Here is a 20,764-nt window from a genome sequence, read left to right as displayed (position 1 = left end):
TCCCACTTCTGCATTGGCTTTATTTTTAAACAGTGAACGCTGCCGCTTGGTTTTAGTACTTCCATGTTAAATCTTAAATTCACTAAATTAAATATTTCCCTATAATAACCAGTTTTGATAAAAATCTGTTTTCTTCTACAGTTTTTGTCTCAGTGTTTTTTTCCTTCATTGTACTTTTGCTTTTAAAACTTGGCAGCTGATGCCAGAGCTCTTTGGACAGACTATTGATTTCACGAGTTAGAGAGAGAGAGAGAGAGAGCGAGAGAGCGAGAACATCTGTTTAATCAAATTAAGTGTTTACGACTTCTCAGTGCAAGTTGTTTGTTGTTTCCTCAGAGTTCTTCCTCAAACTTCCGCACATACATACGACTACACCCACAAACAAAAAACACTAACTACACAAATGCAAACACACCCACCTCAGGGGGGCACTTACATAACCAACATGCAGATCAGGAGGGGGGAGGTGCAGTGGGAGAGAGGGGAGGAGACCGAGTTGCATGAAAGGAAATTACATTATGAATATTCTGCATTTAGTTTGTTATTCATTTTATGCTGGAAAATACTGACAGGATACATTTTATAAATTGTTATTTTTTTCAGTTAAGGACTTCTGGGGTTTCAAAATCATGAAATCCCAGTGTCGACATTTTAAGGTTGTGTGTGTATTTCTCTCTTCTTTTTGTTGTGCATCTATTTAAACTCTGTTTTTGTAAGTATTAAAGTGTCTGTGCTTTGGTTGTTACAGTGTGTTACGCAAAAGTGTTGTGACTTTGTGCTGTCATAAGTCAATTTTTTTTTACTGCCCTTGATTGCTTTTTGGATGCCCTTGCATTATACCGGCCTCGCAAACAGTTATGCAGGGCACGTTTTATCCAAGTGTCCAAAGTAAATCTAGAAACTTACAGCTAACGTTGCAGAGGCACACTTTGCACGGACGGTGTGTTCAATGCCAGTCCAGCTAAAACATGAAAATAGCTCCGGCTGTGATGCACAGGAGCCGGCTTATTTCCTTATTTCGAGGCTTACATTTTACCTTTTACCAGCCTAATGAACGCCTTCTTGTATAAAAACCCCCTCTCCCTTATAACCTCCTCCTCCTCTCACCCTCCGCGTCCTCCATCTTCCTCCCTGCTCCGCCACATTAATCTCTCATTAGCAGCCCCCCTCCCCCTCTCTTTTTTTCTTCTTCCTCTTCTTTCTTCTACCCAGCCATTATACACACACACACACACACACACTCACACACTCTTGCATTTATCGCCCAAAGGCCTGCAAATACTTTCACCCACGCATCAGGACAATCCTCAGACAAATGTGGGGCCACAGACGGCCATCTAAAGGGGCGGCACTACAGAGCAGAGGAGTCGCTCTGAATGGAGCCCGCACGGGGACGGATAATGGATTTAAATCGAGCTAACATGCTGCAAACACACATTATTTGTGTGCATGCTTGCAGATACACTCACAAAAACGTGTGAGGCTGTGTTCCCTCCTCGAGGACTTACAGGAGAGGTGTGTGCTGAGCAGCAGCAGCAGCAGCAGCACAGATGTATATGTGAGGTCTCCTCTGTTGCATGAGTGCATACAGGAGTGCAGTCTGCTCCCTATCTGGATCTGGAGTGAGTCAGAGGCGCCTCGTTGAATATAAATGACTCAATGCAGATTAAGATGTCACTGTTTCAATGAAGGAGAAAGGCAGGGGCAGCATGTAGGAGGTCAAATTAACCCCTTCCACCCCCGCACTGCTGTCGTCTGGCGGCGCGGTGAAGAGGTTACCGTCAAACACACAACAAGGACCATCAGCCTGGTGAGAGAGGTAACACACGCCTCGGAGGAATAATGATTTGAGTTTGAGTTTATTTACACGATAATGCTCACACGCAATCTTCCCCTGCATTCAACTAATACTATATAATTACAGGCAAAGAGATGAAATGTTCACTTTCACCTTTACACTGTGTGCCGCCCTGACACACGGCGCTCTAAAATCCTCTTTTTTAATCCTAAAGAAGCGATATCTCTATTAAATATCATTGTTTCTTGTGTTTTCATGTACACACTTTCTACACATATGCTGTACAGAAAATAAAATAAAAGGTGTTGAAAAATGATGCGGAAGTGCAAAAAACTGCAGTTCCTCGAGTGTCCACTTGAGGCTTGCTCCACAAGCCCCGGGGTCACATACACACCCATTCATAAAAGCCGGTGATTACAGAAGAAATTAACATGTTTACAGCCTGGTACAAAAAACTAAATTGGTCTGATAAGCTCATGTCTCGATCAGCACACACCGTATGAGGGGTTACATTTTTGATAACTTGTCCGTTTTGATTTTATGAACGGTATGTGTTATCCATAGTTAGGGGCGTAGCTGACATGATTGACAGGCGGGCGCTGTGTAACGGTTTGTCAATAGGCTTAAAACCCGCCTCTGCTCCAGCTCTCAGCCTGTCGTTAGGTTGACTGAAAGTTAGACTGAGACAGGATTTCCAACATGGCGGCTGCTGCTGATGAGCCTCCGGCGCCCCCTGCAGGAAACAGATGGCTGACGTCACTCAGGCTTCATCCATTAATATTTACAGTCTCTGGTACAGTCTCAGTCTGATGTTAGGTTGACTGAAAGGTAGGATGACACTGGATTTCCAGCATAGCAACCGCCTTCAGCTGTCATTAAAAGTCCCCTTCGGTAACCAATGGGTGACGTCCCTCAGGCTTCGTCCATGTTTATTTACAGTCTATGGTTTGGACTTTTGCGTCTTTTGAAGTTCTGTTGAAACAGATTAGATGTCTTTCCTTTTGAGTTGTCATTTCAAACAGACAATCAAACATGAGGATACATATTTTTTTTTGTGATGTAAAACTATGCTGGACAGTGAGTTTGTCCCACAGCTTACTTTAGCTGGGATACATCCGTAGCAAATTGTTACTGTCTGTCTCAGTGACCTCCATTGGTTGTAAAAAGATAAGGTTAAAAATGGAGTGGGTGGAGCCGGCCTGCAGTCTCAACCTCACACTGACACAGAAGACTTCTCCTTTCAATTATTCGCCTCACGTACCCTCCTCATTTTCATTCCTCTTCAAGGCGGAGAATCTGAGCTTAAAGAATTATCCCGCTGAGTATTGTTGAGGTGAAATCTCCTCGCCTAGGTATTTCTCTCAAGTGTATCAGCTGCATTGTACCTGAAATAGACTGGATATCCCCACTTCTTAAGCATTAATCCAGTACCACAGTCGCAGTGCCAAGATGTTCTGTCTATTTTCTACTTTTTTCTTTCCCTGAGACATTTCACTTGTGATTTTGATAACAGGCTTTCTCCAACACAGGCCGCTGTCAGAAACACCTGGACATGTTTCTCGTCGACTTTCAGTCCCCGGAGGAGTTATGTGCTCACATCTGAAGCACAAAACTGTCGAGAAGCCATTCGAGGTTCAAGGACTCACCAGCAATCGCTCTGACTGTCCTGAACTTCAGCACATTAGCAGCAATGGCAACCTTGACAGCGAAAGGCAGAGATCCATGAAACGATGACGCTGCTGGCTCAGAGTTTCATAATAAAGCAGACAGGCTGTTGCGTTGTTGATTCCACACATGTGAAGAGACGAGGATTTTCTGTTTTTAAGACCCCAAAAAGCACAGACGGGTTCCGAATCTGCTGCCAGTGTTGCATGCATGCCTTACTTTAGTGCACTGTGGGCGGACCTGACAGACGGGTGGTGCGCGTTGTAGCTGTTTGTCAGGAGGCTTAAGACCCGCCTCCGCTCCAGCTCTCCACCGTAATCAACCAACGTAATGTACAGTAAAGTGATGCATCATGCAGCATTAGAAGGCGACATCAGGCACCATTAAACATTTCACCCCGCGACATCATGTTCCTCCAGGCGGGTCAGTAAAATCTGTGTCACTGCTATGACCTCATATCCTCTTTTTTTTTTTTTTTTTTTTAACAGCCCGACTGCACGCTGCTGAACGCTGCTGAACGCTGCTCACACTGACTCTTTCAATCAGTGCTTCAAAGAGACAAAGACGATGGTGTGGGGTAGAAAGAATGTGTATAAACGACTTGCATTCCAGAGAAAAAGAGAAATTGGAAATCAGGTCTAATCAGCAGCTCATACAGACGTGTGTGACCTGAAGCTACTGGGAAAGACAGTTCCTCAATATATTCAATAAATCAGATTCAGAATCAGATCTTAGACATTTTGGGGTTACAATTGTTCCTACGTAGAAGATAAGCCTAAGATATAAGGTATAAGGAAGATATATATACAACTATATGTATTATATGCTATAATTGGAATAAAGGAACATTTTTAAACTGAAAACATGGAAATGTGCTCCCAAAATAAATGTCTGCAATTTGTCTCCAATTATACAGTAAACATGAACAGAAAATGACTTGCCAGGTGGAAAAAAAGAAAATCAACAGAGGGATATGCTTATGTTGAGTACCTATTGTTTTAGTTTGAAATAAACATGCTTTGTCTGTTTAAAAAAAGAAATGTTGCTTTAGGACTGTTTTCTGACCCAGGACCAGCGGAAACTCAGACTGCTATACAGACTCGTACACATTGTGTGCTGTCTCTTCAGTCGATTTGATGTTCTCGTAACTCAAGTTGCTGCTATACTTTCCATCCACAGAGCACACTGGTGGATGATGGTAAAATGGTAAAATACAATCTATCCATGTACAGTTAAACCCTCCAAGTGAACCCTTCAGAGTAAATGTCAGCTTCTCCATTTGAAGACACATCATGACTTCCTTGATCTTCTGTATAAACGAGGGGGGGGGGGGGGGGGGGGGGGGCAGGTTGCCTTCAGTCTAATAGGAAAGAGGTACCCAATGGGTGGTGCCTATTTTCAGCTGTGGATAAATGAACATTTGGTGCTTTATTGCGAAATTACCAGGACTGCAATGTTCATGTTGAAGGAGGAACAAGTCACCATCTGCAAACCAACTGACTAGTTAACGTGTTTTAATGGCTTCCTGTCGACAATAGAGCTCTATGGCATCGTCAATATGAATATCTGTAACATCATGAGCCATATCGTTTAACATCACTGTGTCTGGGATTTAAAACTGTGATGCAGGGTGATGAATGTACAAAAAGAAAAGAGGAGAAAGGAAAGCTCAAAGCCACAGAAACAGATTGTTATGCTCGACTGAGGTGGCAAAGCTGGTGTATTTATAAGAACAAAATGCAACAAAGTGCAATGCAAACAGACTTTATGAATAAATCATGACGGGCATGAAGCTTTTTTTGTCGCCGCTCAAGCTTCACTGGAGAGACCAAAACATCACATCAGTGTTGAAGCGAAGAGGAGACTCTGACTTTCCTCAAATTCATCCATGAAACAAACAGACACGCTACATTTACATGATCGTTACTGCATGGATCTCCATAGCTTGAGGTGGGACTGGTGCCCTTTTTAATTGTGAAGTTTCAACTTCTTCTTCTTATTCTTCTTCTTATTATTATTATTATTATTATTATTATTATTATTATTATTATTATTATTATTATTATTATTATTATTCTTCTTCTTCTTCTTCTTCTTCTTCTTCTTCTTCTTCTTCTTCTTCTTCTTCTTCTTCTTCTTCTTCTTCTTCTTCTTCTTATTCTTCTTCTTCTTCTTCTTCTTCTTCCCTGTGATGTTTTTTAAGTTAATCAAGCAGAAAATGAGCTCCAGCAGCTGCTGTACTGAACTCCAGCAGTGGATTGAAACACCGATTCACATTTGTATTTGAGCCGCATCGTTGGAAGAACGCAACCTTTGAACGAAATCCTGACTGGTTGAACTCGTTTAAAAGAAGAAGACTTTGAAGAAAAACTTGTGGAGAGGGACGAGGATTGTTATTCCTGTTTTTATATATTCACACCATAATCCAGACTTCTTAATGATCCCAGCTCTTATCGATACCACTGTTAATACTTTTCTATTATCAAGTGGGAAGATGAGACAACAATATACCGATACATGATTTTATTTTCATTGCAAAATATGCTTTCAAAATGAGTGTCCTGCAGCAGCAGAGGTCTGACTTGAAGACGGTCAATGATGCATTTTGGATTACTTTGACACTTCATGAACAACCAGATTATCGACCCCATAAACGCCAGTGAATCGCCAGGGATGTCTTAAATCCCCAGCAGTTAATCACAGTTTTTAGTGATGTTTGCCTATGACGTTAATTGTCGTGAAGGCACGGGGGGGGGCTTAAGCCACAGGGGGTTTAAATGGCTCTCATTAGCATTTCAATGTCTAGCCTGCCTTACCCTGTTGAGGTTCCCCCTACTTTCATCAGTTGCATGTCACTTCCTCCTTGTCTTTTACTTCAGTAAAGTGTAGCCAAACTTAAGACCTTTTTGATCGTTATCGTCCATTATCGTCATGCTTGAAAGCAACTGACCACCAGAATTCGGGCTGACGATTCAATTTCATATACGGAAACTTTATTAGACAATTACTGTTTGTACCAGTGATTAAAATGAGGTGGCTCAACTGGATATATCCCATCAAATTAAAAGACCTACGAGACTCGACAGCAGCATCGATAAGATCAAATGTTTTTCAATTTATCTGGTTTCGAAAAAAAAATCAGGAACTGGATCCTATTAGGTGACATATTATCCTGATTTCTGTCCCCCGGCTTCTCTGATTGGCTGGTTTCAATTGGAGAGTCTAAGAAGACGAGTCAGAACATGGCGTCAGGCTCTGCCGTCTTCTTACACTTTGGAGAACAGCCCCATCCCCTGGAAACGTTCAAGGACACGCCCACCCTGGAAAGCTTCTAGAGAACTGGCCAATGAGAAGAAAGCGGGTGTTTAAGGAGGGGGGCCTTAAAGAGACAGTAGCTGAAATGAACTGTTTCAGATAGAGGCTGAAATTAGGGTTTTCACGGATGCCCAGTATAAGATAAATGAGGAGAATTTTGAGCTGCTGATCATGCAAAGCTACTTTATAAAGTTCACAGAGTGACATCATGAAAGGTGAAAATAAGACATGATATTTCTCCTTTAGCAGAACCAGGTCTGGATCTGTATCCCTATACATGTGGTGCTCTAACACCTTAAGAGTCAAATACTACTTCTTTGTTCATCTTTTTATAACCAAAAGGAATGAATGTAATGAAATTTCCTCAAATCATTTCTTTTCTGGAAGACAAACTATTCTCATTTGTCCATTTTTAGCAGAATCCTAATTTGCCCAGAGAGTTAATCACCAGAAATGAATCTCAGTCCGTGGGAGGCGTTGAATACCTCCTCTGTGACCGGAGAATAACAAATGTCTCACCCATTGTCTCATCTGTTAATAGTAATTATACCGAGTTGTCACAATTATCCCGATGGCGATGTATTATGTATATCTAAGTGTGTACTGCAAAAGAGTCAGAGCTTTGAAAGTTGTGAGAAAACCAATGAAATCATAAATCATTAGGAGCTTTAAATCACAGCAATTCATTGGTGACCTACTGGTGAGTAATATGGAGACTTTATAGTTAATCAAACATGTGAAACAGAATCTATCAGAGTGTCTTGGGCGACAGAAAGATTGTCGATGGGACAAAGGGAACATACAATAACATTTGTCCCCGTCCTCCCACCAATTATCCCCATCAGCCGTCCCGACAGCAGCGCTCCGAGCCGCTGAAAGGCCTAATCTCTCTTCACAAATTAGCTCCCTCTCTCATCTCCCCTTCCCAAATGTACGCTATGCCCTTAAACGTCACATGCTAACGCTGCCTATTCATAACCATTATCTCAGGGGCCGATGACAATGGAGCGAAAGAAGAAGGCAGAGAAGAGGGGGAAAAAAGAGGCATAAAGGAAGAGCCTGGGAAATGCAAAACGTGGGGGTGAATACGAGCGATGTGGTTCGATCTCAGATTCCCCGCTGGCCCTGAGCTATCAGAGCCATTGATTGGCTCATGTAATTCTGCTCTGATTTGGCTTTGGCCAATCAATGCACTGCAGACTCACTTCCTGTGACTGTGCAGCCATTAGACTAGGAGGTAAAAAATCCCCACAGTTTTCTGAAACATACAGTTTACGCCCAGCCAGGCCTCTTTAGTGAAAGACCACTGCTGTCACTGAGGGCTCCTCTAAACAGCCGCTTCCTGCCTCTCCGCCCCATTTCAGAATCGGTATCGACCCGCAGAATACAAAATGCCTTTTTTAGAAGATGTTGCAACCTTGCAAGTGAAATACAAGACACATTCAAAATGGGTTATTGAATGAAGATGCTTCCGACTCTGCAGCCCTGCGTCTCTTATTACATCAGAAAATCCTCTTTTGTGCAAATTATTTAGAAAAGTAGCTCACAAGAAACACTCAAGGATCTAGAGCAGCATGGCTATGTGTATGTTTCCTTTAAATAATCAAACAAACTGGATAATTATGATGATTTTTCCTACAAAACATAAATATTCAAGCTTTTTCCCCAACAGTCCGCTTTAAATTTTCTGCAGCTGTCAATGATTATGCATGCGCACATGTCTGTATATGTTGCCCTGAAATTGTTTTAATTCCTCATTTATCATTCCCTTCTCGTGCTCATAACCCACTTTTTTTTTTTTTTATCCCACCCCCATCCCACTTTTCTTTGCCATGTTCTGCATGCTGCAGGCACAACCCATTTCCCCACAGAGATCAATACAGCTTCATCCACGGTAATTTCATCTTAGAGGTCAATAACAGGCCAAACCTTTACAGATACATTGGTTTCAGCAATAAAAATGTAACAGTGGAAAAAAAGGTGCTTACATCAGCATTGTTTCGAGGTTTCCAATAATCCTGACGGAGAAGAAAAACACCAAAGTACAGAAAAAATATACCGCTGTGATGGTGCAAGTGAGATTTTACTGAGTGTGCTGTGATGCAGCTTAAATAAAATACCAAAACCAGATGCGAAAATACAAATGTTTTCAGTGTCAATTAAGAGATTTTAATCCAACAGGGGTTGAAAACTCACAAAAAAACATCTTTTCAGACTGTAACTAAGCTCAGCCGCCATGACGTCTTGTACATTCTTATTGATGCGCCGGCGTATCGGTGTCCCAGTCTGTGAATTCACATTGTGTTTCAGCTTTGTGGAATCTTGGCACAGCAGGAGCTTCACATATACACACAGTCAGACATGCACACACACACACACACAGCGCTGTGCTCCCCCGCTTGCTCCGCTGATCCCATCTCACCTCTGTAACGCGTCTATTACTACCTATGAGACGGTACAGAGGGGGGGGGACATTTCTTCCCTCCATTACGCCTCCGCTACATTCAGATTGAGGGTGAAAACGTCACAGTGGCGTAAATATTGTGGCTTGAAACAGCAGCAAAAAATTGCACGCTGAAGAAGAGCGTCTGCTCGAAACGTTCGTCCTAATCGTTTTTTTCTTGTTTAAACACGTTTGGGGATTAAGCACCCAGTTGTTTTACATTGAAAGGGAGTTGAGCGTGGTTTTGTCTATCATTAAACCAGACTTAAACCTGCTTAAATCTCTTAAATAGTTAATTCTTCATATTTTTCTTTTGTGAGACTAGTTTGCCTTGTGGTAACTATGGAAACCAATGGTTCACAGTTAAGGTTCATTAGGTCGTCGTTAGGGTAAATATGGGGTCATGTGTTGTTACACACACAGTGTCATTCAAACTCAAACACACAACCTTGCACAACCACACACCCATACACACACACACACATCCATGCACACACTTTATCCCCCACCCTCCCTACACACACTGACCAAACAAACATAACAGCACTTCATTCTCTGCTTAATTTAGCCATTGATTTTTCTAACACCAGATCACACCACAGATAGTGGAAGACATCAGGTCGCAGCGTTTTATGGTTCTTTCGGGAACCCCCACACACACACATGCCCACACACACAAACACACGACCACACACACGCAAATACAAACCGAAACAAGAAAAAGAAGACAATGTTTCCCCCGGGATCATCACCAAAAAGAATCACTGCCTACTACTGTTAAGAGATCTAACAGAGGCAGAGTGTGTGATGGTTGTGTGTGTGTGTTTACAGCTGCTGTCCCCTTCAGCGTTTGTGACTGTGCTCTCAGATCAGATGTGAACCAGCAGAGATACACACACAGCTGTATAGTAACACATTATCACACACACACACACATGTACAATCATGCAGCCTAAAACACATAAAAACACACATAAACACACAATGAGCTGTTTTACTGGCAGCGTATGTCTGGCCTATATATGGGTCATCTGTGCCTCATTTACAACATTTCCACTTGTTCACTGAGGATAAGCTATTATATGACTATGATATTTATCTCTTCAATCCTAAAATTACTCTAAACTGTCAAAACAATGAAATGCATGTTGAACATAACACCAAAGATTGCCCAAAATCTAAAGGATAGGACGGGTTTGTTACACCGCGGGTCTTCATTTCAAAGTTTTGGACCATATTTGCATCCTTTTTAGTTCTATATCTCTTAAGTTTTAAGTATTAACATAGTGTTAATCTCACAAAAATAACTACTGAGATCTAAATAAAACAATTCAATGGATTAAAAAATAGCTCCAATGGGGCTACAAACATGAAGCATATTGGGAAAATTGGGTAAATACAGCTTTCCAACCAGAGTGACAATCTGTCAAGGATTTGTACAACGGATATTTGGGGACATTCTCTCTGTTTTCCAAGTAAGTCTGACAATATGAGTGCCTAATACGTTTTTAATACACTTCTTTATAGCCATGCTCTCTGAACCCAGAACACAGCAAAAACATATATATGAAATGGATGCATTAAGAACTAACAAACACACTCCATCTAAAAAGAATAGGATACACACTTTGGACACATTTACATATTTTGAGGTCACCGCAGTATCTCACATCGAGGAACTTAAAACTAAGCTGGCTTTAACATTGGGGGGGGGGGGGGGAGGGCATTTATGGAGGATGTTTGTCTTCTTAGTTTGATTCTTCTTATGTGTTAAAAATGTGAAAGAGCATATTGTAATCCATGAGCACTTGTCTCATATTTGCGTTCATTCACTGATGTATAATTGTATTCTATGCTGAATTGCTCTGGTGTCAAACTGCACATGTCCATCTATTTCTTTTACTTTGTGAGTACTATGTTATTCCTAAAACACTGATGGTAAATGATGTGCCTGAGCTATGCTTCAATATAAAGCCACTTTTGTCCATGTTCCTCAGTAACACCCTGCTCTGCCGCCCTCACAGGGTCGCTAGCTTAAAATCAGATCGCCGTGGAAAGTCTTATTTTCTTTCTTTGGCTCTGATCATAAACTCCCCAAAACGCACAAAACACAACGTGAAGCGGGGTTGCTGACTTACAGGCGTTGGTGACGGCGAAGCTGTTGGCCGTCTCGATGTTGTCCACGTGAGGCACCAGGTTGAACGGGGCTTCCGAGGCGTTCGGGCTGGTGTTGTGCAGGAAGATCGCCAACCGAAAGGCAGTGTACTCCTGATCAGTGTTTCTGATGAACAGACCACCTGAACAGAAAGCAGAGGAGAAACACAGGTGTGATGAGGGGCAAAGGGAAACAAGAAGCACCTGAGACGAATCCACAACCTTACCAAAGAGAGTTCAATTACTGCTCAAGGGAGAAGAGGCACGAAGCAAGTTAAATAAAGACGGAAACAGATGAAACAATCACCACTGGACACAAACATCTGAAAAAGAACAGCAGCCGGTGGGGTTGTCAATACTTTTTGATACCATGTGTTTAAAAAAATATATACTCTCCATGGTTGTTATGATCAACTGTTTGAAAAGTACCAAACTTGAAAAACAAACTTGGTCATATTTCTAACCAAAAGCTGCTTCGGGTGAAAGAGAGCACTGTTGTTTGAATTGCACAAACACATCGGCAACATATTTGTGCAACTTGAACATTGCGCGGGAATTTTCTTGCAACTTGTGGTAATAATAAAAACAAGAAACGACTCAATATTGGGAGCCTAGGACTTCCACGTAGTATGTTGCCATGGTAACGAAACAGGTATCGATAATATCGTTTGATTTTCACTAGAATCGTAATCGCAGTTTTAAAATCTGGTCATTGTGAAAACAATTTTAGAGATACTAAAAAACGTTATGTGTCAATTGATTAACTTTAAAGTCAGACCACCCCGTTTGTTGGGTTTGATATCCTTACTCATCCTTAGGAATATGATGTTTATACAATATTTACGAGTTAAGATCAACCTTTTTTCACTTTGAACTGAAACCAAGTGTATTTTGTAGTGCTGTAGGGGAGTTAGAAAAAAGGATTCTTCCCTCCTTTGCAACGGGAAGTTTGATCAACGGTAGGGATCCTGATCGTAAAAGTAGAACTTGACCATTATGGGCAAGTCCAGCACACTACGAGTTAAATCAGCTGTTTGTTATTTCTTCTGTGTGAGTGTTTCTGCTCTGACTCCACTTTAAAGACAAAATTACTTGTTAAGGGTTATGAACCTTTCCTCCATTTACCATATATGTAAAGTTCTGCACATGACCCCGGAGGAACATTAAATGGCTGAAGAAGGTCGTGGGAGACGGTTGTATAGCAACATTTCAAGGTCAAGAAAGAGTCTCCACACTTAGACGATCTGAACTTCTTGCACTGTTATTTTTCTGCCACTGCTTGTGCATGTTAAGCTTTATGTGCACAAAATACATCATTAACTTGAGGGTGAAGGTTGTGGTTTGAATTAAAGCAAGAGTCTGCAGTCATTAGATCTGTGAGTTTGTTCATTTGAAGAGTAGCTAAATGCTAATGGGGGAAAAAGCTTGCATGCTAACCACGTTCAACATCTAAACATAGCCCTTTAGCATGCTGATGATGCTAATAAGCATCAACCACAAAGTACATCAAAGGGTGACGAAAATGTCATTAATCTAAAGGTGGTGAGTCATTAACGAAAGTATCGGAAACACTGATCTGATGATGATGTGTTTGGAAGAGAGCCAGGGGTCTACCCAAGTGATTACAATCCACCCCGTGGGGACCATACATATCCGTATCAAATGTCATGGCAATCCATCCGATTGTTGCCGAGACATTTCTCTATGGAGGAAAATGTCAACATGCTGGTGGCAATAGAGGAAAAGGCAGGGGATCAAAGTCTGGGAAATGTTTTTGCACTGAAGCCCCCGATAGATATTTTCACTCAAAAATGAAAACTGACCGGCTTGTGGCGCTCGAGAAGCGTCAGGGGATAACCAAAGTCATTAGTATTCACCCTAAGGGGATCATAAATGGATGCACCAAATTTCATGGCCATTAATGAAATCATTCTTGAGAAGATCTGTTGTTGCATAACTTTTAGGAGTATGTGTATCATACTCTAATTGCTGGATTAGTGGACCAGCCTGAACTTAAAACTCAGACAAAAAAGATTTAGAATTTTTTTCGCGCAAAAATGTTCTCGCAGATGAACCTGGATGTACATCTTAGTTTTTTAGCTTGAGGCCAAAACATAGTGGAATCGCCATTAACTGCCTAACAGAATTAGCGTCATGATCGCGGTAGTTTTAACTAAAGACACAACATGGTACGATACACTTCATTCTTCCCTTTGGGGAAGTTTGTATTAATCTGACCAATGTTAAATAATAGGGAGGTGCTATGTTGGTTTCTTAGCATCTATACAGTCTGTAACGCTACAGCTGCGTTATTGGTCAAATTTAAGCATCTACCTTTATTCCAGTTAAATGTTTAAATAAAGATATCAATCAATATCATTCAGTCTTTTTCAGTCTGGACCAAATTAAGTGACATTGCAATCCGTAGAGAAAGAAAAAACCTAAATGTTGACTGTCAGCGGAATAATTTGGGATTGGGGTAAAAAAAAAAAAGGTTAAGAAACTTTTTTTAATGGTTTTTAATATAATGTCCAGTATACAAGTATGGGGGCAGAATCAGTTCATCATATGTAGAACTCTGTTACAGTAGGTGGCGACATGCCTCATTTCAGCGAGTTACTTTTGGACCTTCTTCTGGTTGATCATTAGGCAATTTACCAAACAATCACCAATTTGCGTCCATTGATGTACTTTAATACGTTTAAGTCCCTCAGCAGGCACAACATACCTCTACCCATGATTTCTACTTCTGAGTTAAATGAGGGAACTGTAGCTCATGTGCATAACACCAGTTTGACGTGTATGAATGAACGAGTAAATCGACCCCCAAACCACATTATCTAGGTGTGTTAATCCACCTTTTGACAAATTTGACTTAGTATGATTTCAGTCAGATTAACATGCCTCCATGCATTTTAAAAAGTCCAGATTTAGTCGGACTATCACAATAAATCACACAAACTTCAAGACTGGGAAGGGGCAAGATCATGGTAGAGAAACCAAGACCTTTGAAAGGAAAACGGCTGAATGAGGGTTTTTTAACCTCCATTTTTTTTAAAGCGTTGAAAACGTTAAAAAACGGATTCACAGACAGTTTTAGTATCTGTGGTCCGAGAGGGATCCTAGATCATATTAGTGGCAGACACAACTGGCTGGACTATATATGAAATGCAATAAAAGGCCAATATTGTTCTGCTAAATCACTCTGCCAATATCCTATCACCCGCAATTCTGAGTTAATCTTGCAGCATGGCAACTCATGACTCTCAGTATCATTAGGGCTTTGTGACAGTGTACGATGCAGTCGGATTCGTATATTTATCTCCTTTGTTTGATATTAATGCAGGAGAAAGAATGATATCAATCTCTAAATATCTGTCTGGATCAGCTCAGCTTTTTCATTCAGGTTTTCACGCATGGGCCGCTCCAGTGTCAAAGATCAGTTTGGCATCAGAGATAAGACTTCACTCCTGGTTTCTCTTTCTTTCTTTCTTTCTTTTAAAACCCAGCAGCGTCCATCTCGACGATGCAGTTCACGATTATGCAAATGTCAGTGGTGTTTAAGGTTGGCAGCAGTTTGTTTCACTTTCGAACATCGTCCTTCAGGCTGTATTTTCTTGCGCCGAGATTGTGTAAATGTCATTTAAAGCAAAATGCCAGTGTGTGCTTTTTTTTTATGGCTGACCTCTTTAAAAGGTAAACTTTAGAATATTTCATGTAAATCCTTTCCATCTCTTTGCATAAATGGAACAGAAATAGTTACATGAATCACTGGAGCTGTTTTTTTACATGATTTCCACTGCGATGGTCTAACGTCTCTCAGGAGGTGTTAATTCCTGCTTCTCCAACAGAAAACAAACACGATCTGATTAGTTCAATTATCTCTGCTACTGATCAGTAGGAATGCCCTCTACACATTTCAGATTTGAGAACTTTATCTTCATTGCCAATTAAAACAGGATAGAAATCCAGCTTTGACCTAAATCCCACTTACTCAGCTATGACTTCCCCTTCTGCTCGCTGTTACACAAAATGAGATTCAAAAATTACACACCGAAGGCGCCCCACTCTTTGAAGTTTCATAAATGCCATATGGTTTGCCAAAAAAACAAGACTCTTGTGGCTCCAAAGCGCCTGTTTGTTTTTGACCCCATTTCCACCTGGCATATTCTGCCAAGAAGATGACATCTGGCTTTTAACATTTAAAGGAATTATGAGTGTTAGCTAAATTTTTCTTGCATTTAGATCACATCTACGAATGCAAATTGATTGAAGAAAGCTTGCTGACTTGATCAACTGTCTCTGGTCAAGGGGAAACAATGCAGGATACTCTTGAGTGGGGACGGCTGCACTGTGCAAGGTGAAGGTCACAGGACAGAAGAGACCAACCATTGGTATGCTAAGGCTACTTATCGATAGCCTGGCTAACTTGAAACATGCTATTTATTTGGGCGGCTGTGGCTCAGTTGGTAGAGTTTTTGCCAAGTGAGGATGCTTACTAGCATAATGCTAGTGTAGCTATTCAGGAAGTTCCTGTGATTCTCATGTGGCATTGGGCTGCAGTCCCTCCAGAGTGCTAGGCTAGCTAATTCCTAAATACAATGTCCCAGTGTGACCCATAAATCAGTAAAAAAAATGCTGCTCCGTCATGACCGCAAACGCAACTACCCCCGACACCCTCTGCACAGGACCTGAGGTGATTGAAAATTCGCCTCCATTCATTATGTATAACATGCGGCCGCTCTATGCAACACGTGCCAGAATACAGAGCGACGCATACCAAGCCAGCGGCGCCACTTTTTTTAAACAGCTTTTCTCCATCATTAGGTCAAATTCATGCAAATAGGTGGTATTCTGTTCAGTAAATAAACTGTGTGGAGTGCTGGTTTGATTAAAGACATCCTCAATTAAAGATAAAAAGTGAACTGTGGAGGTGGGCAGTGCTACTTGGTGCTACTTTAAGCAAATTGGTCGCAGGCTGTGGGTCCGATCTTCACAACTATCAACGTTACGGCTACGGTAGGCTGAGAGCTCAACTCCTGTACTGTTATGACTTTCCCTTTTACTAGCAGTCCCCTATTTTATATATATTATATTCTGGATGTATTGAAGATTGAACCCTTATTTCCATCGTTGGAATAAAAAGCGTTTGAGCGTTTTGGCACCATGTTCTTATTTGGTGTAGTTTTTTTAAAAACGGTTCAGGTCCCCCTTTCTCGTATTGGCGTCCAAAAACAATAAAACATGATTAAAATTAGAAGATTTTTGTAGTCTTGGCTCTGACAAATACTGAACTCACTCACTGCAGCCATAAACAGGAGGCAGCGTCCAGGTACAGAGTAAACACTGAGGAGGATCTGGTGAGTCACAATCACCTAAACAAGTCTTGGCTCCTGTCAGTCAGGGTCTTGTTCATATTTCGTACGATTTAAGAACAAACTGCTGCACACAAAAAGGTCTGCGTCATGTTTGTTTTGGATCAAATTCCAGCAGGACCAGGATCAGAAATGAATTCAGACATGATCTAGTTGTAGTCTTGTAAGAAACAATACTCCTTCAGGATCCTCTGTCTTGTAAAATGTCTCTTTATCTTTGGATGTGAGAGGAAGTCTTTAGAGACCCAAGTCTTCCAAAAGTCTTCTGTGTTGGTAAGCATTAGGAGGAACTGATGCGGCACGGGCTCAATTTATTTTTTTCCTTTCCTGAGGAGTGACTATCTGCAGCCCTTTGATGAGCAGCTCTAGACAGATGGAAGAGATGGAGTAATGATGAACATTTCTATCCTCACGAGGTCTTGTCGATGCTAATTGCAATGTATTCTGCATGCATTAAAAACCTACAGTAACACAAGTTATTCATTATCAAAGTAAGATATCAGATCCTTGAGATTGATCCGGATGGATATTTTTTCGATACTTCTTGTTCTGAAACAATACAACAGTATCAGAAAAGTACAGAAGCTTTAAAGCGTGCAGATCTTCAGAGATATTTGTAGCCAGAAGCTGCGGCAAGCGAAAGAGAGAGAGCAGCGGAGGTCAAAGGTCTGCAAATACTGACGTTACTTAAGTCCATTTGGGGTTCTTATAAAGATGTAAAAATTACGTTTACGTCTCTAAAAAATAGAGAAAGAGCAGAGGAGGTGACACATTGGTGCAGCTTCGACATTGTGCAGGAGTTTGCTTGAAATCTTTAGTCATTAAACACAAAAAAATACCAAATACTAGGCGTCTAGGACTTCTATTTAAAACGAATATATTGTTTCTTTGATCTGAAGCAGTATCGCAACATGTACTAATATTTGATTTGCATTAGTATGGTATCAAGGAGTAAAATTCTTGTATCCTGAACACACTATCAGGTACACACTTCATGTTAAATCAGGTGGATTTGAGGTCTCCATGATGTAACTGGTCTCAGTGTGTGTAAGAATTTGGCCACATCAGTTACACCTCGGTGAATAACCTCTGCAGACATGCTCCCTTCCACACACAGCCTGGCTGCTCAGATGATGTAAAGTTATTCTTCAGAAGTGACACAAGCTTTGAGATCTTTAGAAGAGAACCAATGAATGCTTACAGAACCCTTGAAGATCTTTTTATGTGATGCTCGAGCCAAAAGAAAACCTGGCTCACTTTGAAGGTAAATGTGAATCAGTTCTTTCAATTTTTACTATTTTACTACTTCTTCTTTATTTTGCCAACGAATTGACTTCCTGTCAACCGTGGCTCCTCCGCCCTCCACAGAACGCTGTTGGGACTGTCTAAAGCCCGACACGCAGAAAGAGAGACACATGGGGCATGAGCGGGATCTATAATCCTCCAGATCTGTCTTTAAATGTGTGACTGTCAGAATGTATCTTTGGCACTAGCACATCATGATTGCCATGACTCTATTTGTGCACACGTTGCTGTGCTGCATGCATGTGTACACAGCCAGTTCCCACCCCTGCTAATAAGTGTTGATTTTCCAGTGATAATTATTTGAAACTGATGAGTGTTGCAAAGAGGGATGTTTGCACTCTGATGTGATGTGATGCTACAAACTACAGAATGTGTGAAATGCAGACAGTATCCACGTCTGTGAGGAGACACCGGCACTTTCAGAGGTCAGTTTCAGTGCTGATGGAGAATATGATGACACAGGTATTATATCAAGATGTGTGCAATTACTGGCAGCAAAAGAAGATCAAAGAAAGTGGATATAATTTGAGGAATATGAGTCTGGGAAAGCGCAGAATCTGTAAAGGCAAAATTCAGTCGTTTTGCTTCGACCAGCAGGATGCATGACTTTAGCATGATGGCACAGCAGAAGCACAGATGCTGGTTACAACCCCCCCCCCCACCCCGGATCAAGCGTCCCCTGTTGCAGGGGTGCTGTTCTGTAACAGACCCTGACCTCTGGCCTCACACCTCCCTGGAGGGGGGCCGGGGGGGGGGGGGGGGGGGATTCTAGTATCACGTTGATATAAAAGGACAAGGAGAATCATTTGAACAGCTTGTCATTTTTCATCAGCCTCAGCGTTTCTGATGTGCCTCGACTAACTCTGCAAGCAAGCAGGCGTGCAGGGACCGGAAAAGCATTTTTAAAAAAGTCACTCGGACTGCAGAAATTAGCTCCAGAATTAAGACTCTTACACCTTCTTTGAGCTATCAAAAAAAAGAAAAATCTGAGGGAGTGGGATTTATAAAGGTAAAAAAGCATGAATGACTGCTTTTCTGATAATTGATTTTTTTTGGGGAGGGTTGTGATGATCAACAACTGGAGGTCACAGTTTGCCCTTCTTTTCATTCCCTGCCTTTAAATCAAACCAGTCAATCTGCCTGCTAGTGAAATTAAAATCCATGAATCCTTCATCTTTTATTCCCCTCCTGTGGAGTGTTTGGAATACAAGCATGCAAAGTGTTTATTTTAAAAAGAGTCCAACTGGGGGGGAGAAATAAGAGGAAGTAAGAGGAGCTGTGAGGCCTGTGGGACCGAGGCACAGAGAGGGGGGACCGGTGGTCTTCGAGTGTTAACAGCAGTCAATGCACAGGCAACCTGCATAGGGAATACACACACACACACACTCACACACACACACACACACACACACACACACACACACACACACACACACACTTTGCTGCTCTGATCTGCTGCAGTGGCGGAGTGCACCGGGATACACACACTGTTAGCCTGCAGATACAAAGCGCATTAGGTGTGTGTTTTTAAACATGCACAGCATCAACAGAGGCAACAACGCGGTGTGCATGTGGAGAATAACGAAAAAGAAAAAAAAGACTGCGGAAGAAAATCTCCACTTTGAGTAGTGCTGAGGTGTTAAATGGCAGCATGCAGGACGTCCACAGATTCATCCACATGATTCATCCCCCCTGCTCGGGATTCAACATTAAGGGCTCACACACTTACCGATCTGAACGCTGCTCGGGAAAGCACCCATTGTCAGTCCCCAAAAGCCCGAGAACATCAACAGAAACCAGTCGCGAGAAGAAATCCTCATTTTGGTCTCGGTTATAAACTGATGAGAGACATCGAGCAGGTTTTAATTAACAACCCCGGGGCAAAAGCAACATCACGGGGGGAGAAGAAAAAAAAAAACAAATAGATAGGAAAAATAATTCAAATGTCCCTTAAATATCCATGGTCTGATGTGGATGTCCTTCTTTTTTCTTGGATATTTCCCCCTCCGCAGAGCCGCGCGTTTGTGCCGTCAAACTGCGTCCGTCCGTCCGGCGCTGGAGATTTTTGCGCACAACACCACCAAGAGGAGATGAGAGGAGAGAGGAGAGGAGAGGAGAGAGAGGGGGGGGGGAGGTGGAGGAGAGGGCAGCATCAGCCAGCGGCGGCCAGTGCGTCTGGATGTGGCTCAACTCACATCACAGCACTAACACACACATGCGCCTTTTACCAGACCGACCGAGCGAGCGACCGAGCGGGGCAGCAGGCAGGAGGGGAGGCGGTGTCAGTCAGCCCGCTCACAAAAGTCTCCTATAGCTCATTTAATACCAAAACTTCCAGAGCTGCAGCTGCTGGTCCGGAAATACACAGAATATCTGCGATGGCTGATGGCAGACAGGAGGAATGTGATTTACTATCACAGATCTAAACTCTTAATAAAAGCTCTGTTCTCTGCGTAACCTTCATGCTCAAATCATTCCGCACACTGGCTTTGAAAGGTGCCATTTAAAATGCATTAATTGCCAATTAATGGGATTATTCTCAGCGAGCTACATTCTATAGCCCATTGTCCGTGAAATTATATTTTTCCTTCCTTTTGAGGGATTAAAATGGCTCCACGCTGGAGACTAATATCCTAATATATCTTTTATTTCCCTTATACCCATAATAGCAGGGTGCAGTGTGTTATTAGGCTCCAAGTACATGCTGAG

At 41.9% G+C, this 20,764-nt stretch overlaps 1 protein-coding gene across 2 annotated transcripts in view; it reads right to left on the bottom strand.

Moving 5' to 3' along the window:
* gria4b (glutamate receptor, ionotropic, AMPA 4b) overlaps positions 1-20,338 on the bottom strand; it is a 152,235-nt gene extending 131,897 nt beyond the window's left edge. Inside the window, exons 1-2 of one of the 2 annotated variants that reach the window (XM_061056386.1) lie at positions 19,785-20,338; positions 11,360-11,518 (exon numbers count right to left, since the gene is read on the bottom strand). In XM_061056386.1, the coding sequence (XP_060912369.1) occupies positions 11,360-11,518; positions 19,785-19,875 (250 nt within the window). In that variant the 5' untranslated portion in view covers positions 19,876-20,338. The remainder of the gene's footprint in view (positions 1-11,359; positions 11,519-19,784) is intronic. The other variant, XM_061056385.1, reaches the window with a different exon arrangement.
* Positions 20,339-20,764: the final 426 nt, after the last annotated feature.

The sequence above is a fragment of the Labrus mixtus genome, chromosome 14 (assembly GCF_963584025.1).
Source record: "Labrus mixtus chromosome 14, fLabMix1.1, whole genome shotgun sequence".
NCBI lineage: Eukaryota > Metazoa > Chordata > Actinopteri > Labriformes > Labridae > Labrus > Labrus mixtus.
The sequence above is the reverse complement of the archived record's forward strand: the minus strand, read 5'-3'. Positions and strand labels throughout refer to the sequence as shown.